The sequence below is a fragment of the Phyllostomus hastatus genome, unplaced genomic scaffold (genome assembly GCF_019186645.2).
Source record: "Phyllostomus hastatus isolate PE091 unplaced genomic scaffold, TTU_PhHast_1.1 phas_contig_58, whole genome shotgun sequence".
NCBI lineage: Eukaryota > Metazoa > Chordata > Mammalia > Chiroptera > Phyllostomidae > Phyllostomus > Phyllostomus hastatus.
Genome location: NW_025333916.1, coordinates 17,563,590 through 17,575,832, shown reverse-complemented (window position 1 = coordinate 17,575,832; position 12,243 = coordinate 17,563,590). Strand labels below are relative to the sequence as shown.

The 12,243-nt window shown below is 33.3% G+C and overlaps 1 protein-coding gene across 2 annotated transcripts in view; it reads left to right on the top strand.

Moving 5' to 3' along the window:
- TENT2 (terminal nucleotidyltransferase 2) overlaps positions 1 to 12,243 on the top strand; it is a 55,277-nt gene that overhangs the window by 41,174 nt on the left and 1,860 nt on the right. For both annotated transcript variants that reach the window (XM_045848093.1, XM_045848092.1), the window contains exons 12-14: positions 1,552 to 1,688; positions 9,965 to 10,056; positions 11,071 to 11,150. In XM_045848093.1, the coding sequence (XP_045704049.1) occupies positions 1,552 to 1,688; positions 9,965 to 10,056; positions 11,071 to 11,150 (309 nt within the window). The remainder of the gene's footprint in view (positions 1 to 1,551; positions 1,689 to 9,964; positions 10,057 to 11,070; positions 11,151 to 12,243) is intronic.

Genomic DNA, 12,243 nt, shown 5'->3' with positions numbered 1-12,243 from the left:
ATTTTTTTTCGTCTCTGATGGCAAATACAGAAAACTCTTCTTTTTAATTTTAATTTTTAAAAATCTTTATTGTATTTCTTTTCTATTATCATTTAGTCCTCTTATATCCCACCTCCCCCCAGCAATCACCGCACTGTTGTCCATGTCCATGAGTCCTTTTTTCTTTTTGCTTAATCCCTCCACCCCCTATCCTCCCCTCTCACTTAGCTGTCATCCTGCTCTCCATCTATGAGTCTGTCTCCATTTTCCTTGTTAGTGCAATTTGTTCATTAGATTCTACACATGAATAAAATCATATGGTATTTGATTTTCTCTGACTGGCTTATTCCACTTAGTATAATGCTCTCCAGGTCCATCCATACTGTTTCAAAGGAGAAAATTTTCTTCTTCTTTTTTTATGACCCAGCAGTATTTATTCCACTGTGTAAATGCAGATTGGTACAGCCACTGTGGAAAGCAGTATGGAGAGATCTCAAAAGATTAAAAATGGATCTGCCTTTTGACCCAGCTGTCCCACTTCTGGGAATATATCCAACGGAACCCAAAATATGGCTCATTGAACATAGGCTCATTGTTCTTTTGAATGTTCATTGCAGCGTTATTTACAATCGCCAAGATATGGAAGCAGCCATTGATAGATGAGTGAATAAACCAACTATGGGACATTTAGAAAACCCTTCTTGAGGTCACTGTACAAGTTACCTTAAAAAGATTATTTTCTAACATACAGATATGTATTACTTGAAGCTCTGTAGTTCATTTAGTGGATTTTAGATCCAGAACTTGGTACTATTAGAGGAAAGATTAACTATGAAAATTAGTGGCATACCATAGGCAAGAAGAATAAGCAGCCATTAGTATTCTATCTTAAAAGTATATTGTTTGGTCCTGGATTACAAGCAAATGACAACTTCTTTTATGAATGTAATGGTAAAGAGTTGCTGAATATTGCTTACTGTTATATTTCCTATCCTTCTCTTTCCCTGCCCTCTTTGTCTTTTCAAGTTCAGTTCATGTTGGACATCTATCTTCTCTTCCCTCCTAGATACAAAAACAAAATAAAACAAAAATAATTTAAAATTAATATGAGTATTACTCATTAACATTATTTTTACGGCTTTTGAGAGAAATTTTAACTGGCAATTAGAGCTCTTACATTGTGCTTAATATAGCTTTCATAAAATACAACTGCTCCTTGTAAAAATAATTTAAGAATGAGATACATTTGTAAAGAAACCTATCTGTTATTGGATGGAATTTTGGTATGTACAGTAAGGTTTTATTTATAAGTTAGAAAATCTTTTGCTACCATATGGATCCATTGGTTGCTATATCTCAGCCAAGGATTAGAATATCTTAGTTTTTTCAACTTTCTGGCCTACTCCAAACACTGGTGAAATCTGTAAGTGTAAGAAAGCCTTCAAATTTCCAAATTGCAGACATGTAAAAAAATGTCTTTTCTCTTCTTCAGAGAGCTTTAGATCAGGATTTATAAAATTGTTAATGTGTGTTTTAAATGGCTTTACATTCCTCCACTTTTTTTTCTGACAGGAATCTTTTAGTCCTACTATACAGCTGCACCTTGTACATCAGGTTCCAAGTGATGTCCCTCCTTACCTCTCAAAGAATGAATCAACTCTTGGGGACCTCTTACTGGGCTTTCTTAAATATTATGCTACAGAATTTGAGTAAGTGAAACCATGAATCAGTTATTTATTTATATATAAGTGAATGCTACAAATTTGGTCACAAAGTTATATTTGTCAATTTCAGTGCTGTAAACTTGTCCAGAAATGTGTAGTTTATAAAATTTAATACCTAAAGATTAATAAGCTAAGTAGATACCATATTCCTAGCTAATAAAAAATTATAGTTTAGGAAGTCCAGTTTTGTTGATTTTAGTAGTGATCCCATTTTATGTTTAGCTGCCTCTTTCCATAGTAGGGCCTGAATAAATGTGTCAGTGCTATGTAGATACTATATAGTTTGGAAGATCTATTTTTTAGATACTTAAACTTTGTAAAAAAAAAAACACACACACACAGCCAAGACACACTTGGAAAAAGATTTACTTAATACCTGATATCTGAATTAAATAGTTGTATTATATAATATATAAATCAAAGAATACTTTTCCTTTTTTTGAGGGTGATGTGTGAATATGAAAGGTTAAAGTATATCATTCGACTGGACCTAACTGAAAGTTCTTATGGGAGTTCTTAGTTCATAGAGTGGGCAGCACTTCTGATCAATTTAGAAAAGCTTCAAGGAGGAAGGAGAAAGGACTTAGGAATTGTCCAAATTTAGAGGAGTAGGGTACAGGAACCACGGGGTCCTACTTTGAAGAGGTTTGGAGAGAGGATAATAATAGTAATAGTAATAAATTGCTATTACTATGTGGGAAAAAGTATTCTAAAAAGATTGTATGTATTTCATTCAGTTTACATAATAACCACATAAGACAGTTATGCCCATTTTACCAGTGAGGCATATAGAGAGGTTAAGAAACTTGCCTTAAGATCACACAGCTTGTAAGGGGAGTATTTCAGATAGTTTTGACTGCAAAATTCACATTCTTTAACTATGATACTTTATTGCAGTGTTGATATTACAGTAAATATCTGCTATGATGCAGTAGCACTAAAGAAAACTGACTTATATAAGATGATTTGAAACATAGGGCACGAAAGATGACATGTTATTTAAATTTCTCAAAGCTTATAGCAGACGGTGCCTATTTAGTTTACAGTTGTGTCTCCACTACCTAGCTAACCCAGTACCAAATAATGGGTACTTGACAAATACTTGTTATAAATAAATAATTTTAAAGCAGAAAGTCTGATTATGGACTTGTTTCAAAGATTCTTAAGGTGACTGAAATTAGATTAAGAAATTAGCTTAAGAAAAGGAGTAGGAAAAGAGCTGTAGAAAAGTAGTTCTGTAAGAATGAAGTCCAGGTTAAAAATGACCTAAATATAAGTTCAAGCAACAAGGATAAAAAGGCATGAGCCTTTATTTATATAGAGATGAGGAAAGATCTAAGACTATATCAGTCATGGAACATAAGAAATTGTAAAGGTTATTCTCAGGTTCAGATATTTCAATAACAAAAGCTAATTTTTAGTATTTCTTTATCTAGTGTTCTTAGAGTAGGCTGAATGATTTCCATGTATTATATTATGTCATTTAACCCTCAAAGTAACACCCTGTCAAGCTTAGGGAATTTGTGTACTTGAAACTTGCCCATGGCAATACAGCAGATACTGAGAGAACTGGGAGGCAAGTTCAGGTCTGGCTACAAAACTACAATTTAAATTGTCAGGCCATATTAACATCATCTATTGTGTCATATGAATTAGGGATTGGGAGAAATTTGTGTAGAGAGAAAAGGATTCATAGGAGAAAGTTACAGTTTTGCCATGTAGAGTTTAAGATTAGAGCACCTACATATAAACACCATGAAAAACCATTGCTTTGTTGGACTGAAATGAGATGGGAGAGTTGCAGGCTTGTGTGTTGTAGCATTAGCAGAAACTAGCTTGCTGTGCCATATGATACTGGCTAGGCTGCTGACCCTTGAAAGAGGTTTTGAACTTTTGTATACGCTTGTTATCTCTCTGATACATGATTTAGGAGCCATCTTCTCTTCTTTCATCTTCTAGTGCATTTGTCAAGTGCATTATTGTTTCATACCAGATATTTTCAGAAATTTGACTGTAGGAAGCAGAGCCAAGAATGTAGTCATGGTAATGAACTAAGTGCCGTGCAAAATTCTGACAGCTGTTAGAAATCTTTGTAAGGATTTCTTCTGAACTTTGAAATATTCAGTTAAAAAATTCTCTATACTTGAAGACATGATTAAGTATCTTTTAAGCAATGCTTATATATACAGTATAAATGTTGCAGAAATTTTATATGGCCATTTAAAAATTACTAAGAATTTCTTACCTACTTCACTCACAGCCTTCTAATTCTTGCTGTTGAAAATTCTCACAATGAAGTGAGGCTTCTAAAACTGTACCTGGGAACAGGGACCTGATAAAATGGAGGGGAGAGGGGTGGGGAGAATCAGGTAACTCAGGGAATCTTGGAAAAAAACATACAGTCAGAATGTAATAATTTTGTATTTTAGCAAAACAAAAAAATTTAAGTTCTAAATATTACAGACTCATAGATACTAGAGAGTCTGTGAACCTTACGAGATACCTGTTTTAAAATCCTCTATTTCCTGGATGCCTAATCACATGTCATTATTGCTAGTCTATCTGTTGAATTAAAAATACACACCTACATACTTAAACACTTGCATCCTTTTTAGAGACTTTTTAAAAAACTTTTATTTATTTATTTTTTAGAGAGAGGAAGGGAGGGAGAATGGAAGGGAAAGAAACATTGATGTGAGAAACATCGATCAAGTTGCCTCTTGTACCTGCCTCAACTGAGGACTGAACCCTCAACCTAGGCATGTGCCCCGAATCGAACTGGCAACCTTTTGCTTTGCAGGATGATGTCCAACCAACTAAGCCACAGTGGTCAGGGCAACACATGCATTTTTTAATAAGGAGTATTACAAAGGCCCAGGTTTTGAATCCCTTTTTTTTTGTTCTCCTTTTTTTCTTTCATTTAATCAGTAAGTCATTGACTGCCTACTGTATACCAAGCTATTTTTTATATACTCGGGATTTATTATAACAATTAACAAAACAGGCATGAAGAGAGATGATTCAAAACAGGCATGAATTCTTGTCTTTATGGAGCTGACACTGGAGTGTGGAGAGGCATTTGAATTACTGTTAATTTCTAGATGCTATTGTTATTATAAAGGAGAAAATGGTCTTATTCTTAAGAGAGAAATGCCAAAGGACAAACACATGAAGTTTTGTGATATCTACAGCTTAATAGATGGTTCAGTTTAAAACATACATATACACAAACAAGTAAATGTGGCAAAATGTTAACTGTTGAATCACTTTTGAACTTTATGCTTTTCAGTTTTTCTCTGAAAATTTCATAATACAAAGATGAAGTACAAATGAGATTAGAGATGAGAAGGAACTAATATATAATCTAAAAAGGAAGAATCATTGAGGTAGGAGGTAAGCCAATAGAATGTAGTGTCCTGAAATCCAAGGGAAAAAATGTTTCGAGAAGGGATTGATTATATCACATTTTTTGATAGATCAAGTACAAAATGATAAGTAAAAGCTGATCATTGGACATTGGTTCACATGGAGACCACTCAACTGGGCCTTTGGCAGGAGCAGTTTCTGTGGAATAATGGAGATAAAAAGCATCATTGGTGTGGGCTTAAGAAAGAACAGAAGGAGAATTATATCCAGATAGATTAGTGTATATAAACTCTAGAGGAATTTACATACTTGTAAAGGGGAGCAGAAAAATGGAATAGAAGTTGAACAATTAAGTGGAGTTGAGTTTCTGGTTTTGTTTTTAGAAATAAGAAATAACCCATCTTGATGGCAGAATTGGTGATACCAGGAAAAACCTAGTAAATTGTTAAACAGTATACTTGTTTGAGTTCATTGGAGTTGGAATCACCCTGATTGGGTTGCTCAGTTAGATGGAGTGTCCTCTCATACACCAAAAGGTTGCAGATTTGATTCACAGTCAGGACACATCCCTAGGTTGTAGGGTTGCAGGTTTGATTCCAGTTGGGGCGAATATGGGAGGCAACCAATCCACATTTTTCTCAGTCTCATCAATTTCACATTGATGTGTGTGTGTGTGTCTCTCTCCTCCCCTCCCCCACCCCCTCTAAAATCAGTAAAACATCTTTTGGTGAATAATTAAAAAAAAAGACTTGAAATCTAGAACACAAGTGGAATAGGCGCACAGGTAATTAATAATGAGAAAAAGCAGAACATGTATATGGATACAGATGAATCTATGTGGTGGGAGCTAGTGAAAATCGTCTTTTGATTGCTTTAGGTTTCTTTAGTGAAATGAAACATGAACATTAGCTGGGAGTGATTATGAGGGAGGACATTTGAGAAGTGAGGAGAAGATAGGAATTGTCGTGTAGGAGAATAAAGAAACTATGGGAATAAAGCATTTACGGTCCTTTGATCTAAGATATCATGAATTTAAAGGTTAGCAGGATTGCGTGTTTTCCTTCAGCCATGTTTAACTGCATGGAAAGGATTAGAGGTAGACAAGATTTAATGGTTGTGTTTCAGCCAAGTTCAATGCAGCAAAAGCAAGTAGGAGAGTTGAGGACATATATAAGGGAGTGATTTTAATAATTGACCATGGACAGAATATATTAGACTTAGTCTTGGAAATGTGGGCACAGGGATGCCTATAGGACATCCAGTTGGCAGTTTCCAGTAGTTAGTGGTAAATACTGGCCTGGGACCTAGTAGAAAGTTTAGAGTTGGAGAAAAGGATTACATAAAGTTAAATAGTATATTGAAGCCTAGAATGAGTGTTCTAGCATTAGAAGACTGAAAGAGGCAAGGCCCTGATGGATACCAGCATTTAACAGGTTATTACTAAGAAGAGCCAGTTAAAACAAAACTCTGGGATTAGAGTAAGCATTTCTCTACGCTTAAGAGGTTTCAGATCCCTAACAAAGTATTCTTTTTGCTTTCTTCCCAGCTCATAATAATAAAACAAAACTATATACATTTGTTCACTTAATTTGACAAGTCATATATATGCAGCCATGTGGTATCAGACCCATAATTTTGACTTTGTTGGACTTAAATTTTTCTCTGTAATGTTGCTGAAGACTGCATTTCCAACTTAATCAATCATCTCAGAATACTTTGACACAGAGAGAATAGCTAAATGAGAGTTAATGAGTACCAGTTCATTGTTACTACTGAAGAAAAGAAGCACGCATCTTACCAATACAGAGTCAGTATCTCAGTTTTATATTCAAAAGATTATTATATGCTTTAACATATCTTTAATACATATTAATATATTTAATACACAAATAGATTTAATACAGATTTAAATATACTTAATATATAAAATTTTAATATTTAATGCATGTGGTATATAAAATATATTAAATAGATCTGGCTGTGTATATTGTAATACACATAGAGATATACACTATATATACTATGTGTATAGTGTAATAAGTCTCATATTATGTGTATAGATTAAATATTAATTTAGATTAAATTAAACCCCATATCTGTTCTTTTATTCTTTTGCAAAACATCCCTCTTCTATAGACTGTATCTTATTTTATGCTTTAATTAATGATTGATAATAACATTTTCACATTGCAAGCAAATTATAGTAGAGAAATATGATATAAAAAAGGCTTAGTTTAGGACCTGTTCATATTAAAGAATGAAATATTTAGGGAAAATATTTCTAAATTATGATTTCAATTCTACATTTAAATTTGCCTCTAAGAGTAAAAATAATGTGTTATATACCATGCTTTTTCATTTGAAATATTTAATAATTTAGGAGTATTTAAAAGTTCTTTGAAAAATGCAGTATATTGAATCAGTATAAATGGTAGTGATTCAGAATATTCTTTTTTTTCCCTCTCTGAAGTTCTCAGTATTTCTGATGATGTAGTCATTTAAATAACTGCATTATTGGAGTTGGTTATAGGTTGAAGCTTAAATGATACATGGTTAGGGATGATAAAATGAATATAGGTATGTTACATGTTTCTGTGACTCAGTTCAGAACCAAGTACTGGCATGTAATATGAAGTCAGGACTGGATTTAATAGAAATGTAGTGGTAAAGGGAGTTCCTTTGATTTAAGGAAATAAAAGTTGTAATTTAGCAGTAGGACACAGTAGTTTATTCTAAGCTTGTCTGAAAGAAATAATCAGTCTATCTCTTTTTAACATACTGTTTCCAATTTTAATTATATTGCAGATTCAACTGTCCTATAAGTTGACATTAGAAGCAAGTAGTCTCAGGGAAAAGTTTATTTCATTAGTGAAATTTGTCTTAAGTGGTATAAAGTAGCACAAGGTTTAATTCTACTATAATCTTATTTGGTTCAGGCATATGGTTATATAACTCTCCCCTTTACATTGTTATTTTTAAGAAAATTTTAGAAATGTACTTGAAACAATAGAGCTATGTACTTCTTTTCTGTTTTGAATCCATAGTGCTATACATGAAGGATCTAAAACATCTTCCACTAACCAATACTATTTTCTTTAACAATCCACTTACTTTTTAAAAGCATAAAATCTGATATTTATTTATTTATTTAAAGGCTTTATTTATTTATTTTAGAGAAGGGAAAGGAGGGAGAAAGAGAAGGAGAGAAACATCAATGTGTGGTTACCTCTTAAGTGTCCCCCACCGAGAATCCAGCTGGCAACCCAGGCATGAGCCCTGACTGGGAATTGAACCGGCGACCCTTTGGTTTGCAAGCCAGCACTCAGTCCACTGAGCCACACCAGCCAGGGCTGATACATATATTTTTAAATAACTTCATGCTGTCTTTGGAAAGTATAGAGTGGGGTGAAAGTAGGTTTATAGTTGTGAGTATGTGAAACAGTTTATTCTTATATTATTATTTATTAATTATTATTTTCCATGCAAACAATTGTAAACTTACTTTTGTCACACTCTGTATTTCTAAAGTGTACTCTTTTTTTTTAACCCTCACCCAAGGATATGTTTATTGATTTTAGAGAGAAGAGAGGAGAGGAGAGGAAAGGAGAAGGAAGAAGGGAGGGGAGGTGAGGAGAGAAACACTGGTGTGAGAAAGCAGATCAGTTGCCTTCCATATGCACCCTAACTGGGTGTTGAACCCACAAGCTTTTTGTGTATGGGACGACACTTCAACCAACTGAGCTAGCGGCCAGGATTCTAAGCTCTACTCTTGATAAGAAAATGTAGAAAACCATACTTTGGGGATTCTTTTCTATGATCAAACTTCACAAGATGCAATATTTTCTTGAATATTTAACATATAAACTAATCAATTTTCCAGAAGCAAATGCCATACTGTACCCACAATTACATTCTTATGGATTCTCTATCTAGTAAATACAGGAAGAGTAGGGTGAGTATTGGACCTAGAAAGTCCCACAACTGTGGTCTTGCTCTTACTGAAATGGTGGAGAAAGCTAGGGCTGATAAAAAGATGTCAGCTATTCTTCAAACTGCTTTTTCTCTTATATACAGGTTGAATAGCCATACATGTTAGATCTTCAAACTAACTTTGGTCTTGTATACAGGTTGAGCAGTCATACATGTTAGAATGATCCTTGAAAAAAAGAAAATAGTACTTGTACAAAACTATTATAATTGTAAAGAAATATTTTAAAAAATGTAATGTTAGTATCTACTAAAGATAAAACAATTTGCCTTCAGACATACAGATAAAAATTATTTTACTTGAATAAAGCCTCACTATTAACTGCTATATTTATATGTAATAATACATGTTTTCAGAGTGTATTAATGTTTTCATAGAGTATTAATTTTATTTTCTTAAACCAGCATCTACTTCTGTTGGAAAATATGAAAATTTTTTTCCAAATCATATAAATAGATACGTACCTGAACAAAAATCAAGGATGTCAAAAAACAACACAAGAAAATCACCTCTCAAATAAAAAACTTTTAATGGGGTATTAACAGTGAATATAGTTTTTATATTTTTTGCTTCCTTACACGTTCTTATTTTTTATTACTTTATTTAGTAAGTAATTATTGAGCACCTAGTTTCACAGTTCAACAACTGGTTGAACTGTGAAAAGTACAAAAATAATTCAGCGTCTCGGAGACAATCATAAACAACAATAACTAAGCAAATTGTTCAACTATAAGTGCTAGAAGTAAAAAAGAAATAGAAAGGGGGAAATAGGGATTGTGTTGGTTGAGGGTTGAAGCAAGTTTCGTTATTCTGTGAGAAAATCAGGTTAGGCCTTACTACTGATATAATAAAAATAATAAAGGGAAAGTTAAAATAGTTAACATGATTAATGTTTTTCTTCTTATAGCTGGAACAGTCAAATGATTTCAGTTCGTGAAGCCAAAGCCATTCCGAGGCCTGATGGTATTGAATGGAGACATAAATACATCTGTGTAGAAGGTAGCTTTTCCACAGTTACTCTCTATCATTCAGTTATCATCATGGCTGTCAGAGAATTACTTGAATATTTTAATCTTTTATTATTATAAAGTAAAAAATGTATGTTCTGGTTTTATAAGTCTTTTAGTTATAAGATTTTAATTTAATTTTTTATTTTTAACTATTTTTATTGTTTTCACTATTATAGATGGCCCTATCTCCCCACTCCTTTGCCCACCTCCAAAATAATTTTAAATTCTTTATTTGTAGGAAATATCAACATGAATTTAAGTGTCTAGTGTTTCTAGTTGATAAGGTTTGAGCAGTCTATATGCATCCCTCTTGCTTATAGCTGACTTAAATTCAATTTCATAACTTATAGGTGGAAGAAAATATTATCTTCATGCGGGGATTCTTTATTTTTTGAGATTTTACTTATTTTTAGAGAGAGGGAAAGGGAAGGAGAAAGAAAGGGAGAGAAACGTATGAGAAAAATATGGATCTGTTGCTGTGCACACCCCCCCAACTGAGAACCTGGCCCACAACCCAGGCATGTACCCTGACCAGGAATTGAACCTGTGACCTTTCAGTTTGCAGGCTGGTACTCAGTGCAATGAGCCACATAGGCCAGGGTGTGATGATTCTTATATTGAAATAAAATCAGTTATTTTATACTTAAAATACTGATACTTAATGCAAGCTAGATTTTTATGAATAGAAATTGATTTTACTTTAAAAATTAAATGCTCTGAGGTATTCTTTTATCTAAAATTAATTTACATATAGTTGAATATTGACATAGTTTTTAATTTTCCTCTCATTTGAATTCTTTCTACCTTATTAGACAGTCCATAGCTATATAAAACTTTTTAATATGTATAAATCTAATAAGATATTTGGCTGGACCATATGGAATTGCTATTTTCTAGGTCAAAAACTGTCAAATATTGACAATTTCATATAGTTAAACTAAATTTAAAAACTGAAGCTCCCATTTTAATAATTTTTTGTTTATATGTGCATTTAACATTGCAGAACCTTTTGATGGAACAAATACAGCCAGAGCTGTACATGAAAAGCAGAAATTTGACATGATAAAGGATCAATTTTTAAAGGTAAATAGTGCATCAGATTAAGACAGAATAGCTCTGGTTTTTGTGTTGTGAAGCCATTAATGTGGCACAACAGGGAATTTATTACTTGAATTTACGTATACTTTCCCTTCAGAGAGATCTGGCTCTGTTTTCCTTCACATGGCTTTCACTTTACTGGAAATAAGCATTTCCATAGATACTTACTAAACTCTCAAAATGAGTGACTAAAGCCTGATGGACTTCCTTGCCTCCTAAAATATTGGGGGACTTATTGTAGCTTTAAAAGAAAGCTGATGTTAGTGATATATACTTACACACACGTGTGTGTGTCTTTATATACATACACACAGGTACATATATACTGTAGTTTACTTCTTAGCTCTTTAGTCTGCATTAGTCCACATAATGAATTTATTCATCAGTAATATTGTTAGATGTGGTTTCTTCAAGAAACTCCACATTGCAGTGTAGAAATACTATGGGACATGCAGGAGAAATGCCTTATAGAAGAAAAAGATCAGTGAACTGTGAAAATCATTTTAGAACAGGGGTGTCAAACTCCTTTTCCCCAGGGGGCTACATCAGCCTCATGGTTGCCTGTAAAGGACCGAATGGAATTTTAGGCCTGTATAAATGTAACCTCTTCACAGTTAAGCGAGAGCTCGGGCACTGCCACCGCGGAGAAATAAGGTGGAGGGCCAGATTTGGCCCACAGGCCTTGTGTTTGCCACCTGTGTTTTAGAGGCATACTTTTTCATTATCAAGACATACAAGTGGATTTTATTTGATGATAATTAAAAATGCAGGTATATCATATTACAAGATGTTCTTCAAATTAGGCCCCCTCAAATAGGAAATTTTAAATGATTAGAATTCTGCCAGACAAAACAAATATTCATGAGGGAATATTTTTGTCTGTCAGCTTAAACTGAGAACTCAAGAATAGCATTCCTTACATTGCTGTTCTTATTTATGGATGAGCTTCCTTCAGTTCCTTCCTTTCTTTTTTATTCTCAACCAATTCTACTTGCTTGTCTTTTGTAGAGGCATACAAAAAGTTTTATTATAGATTTACTGTCTCCTTTGTAAATACTATTCTTACTATATACTATAA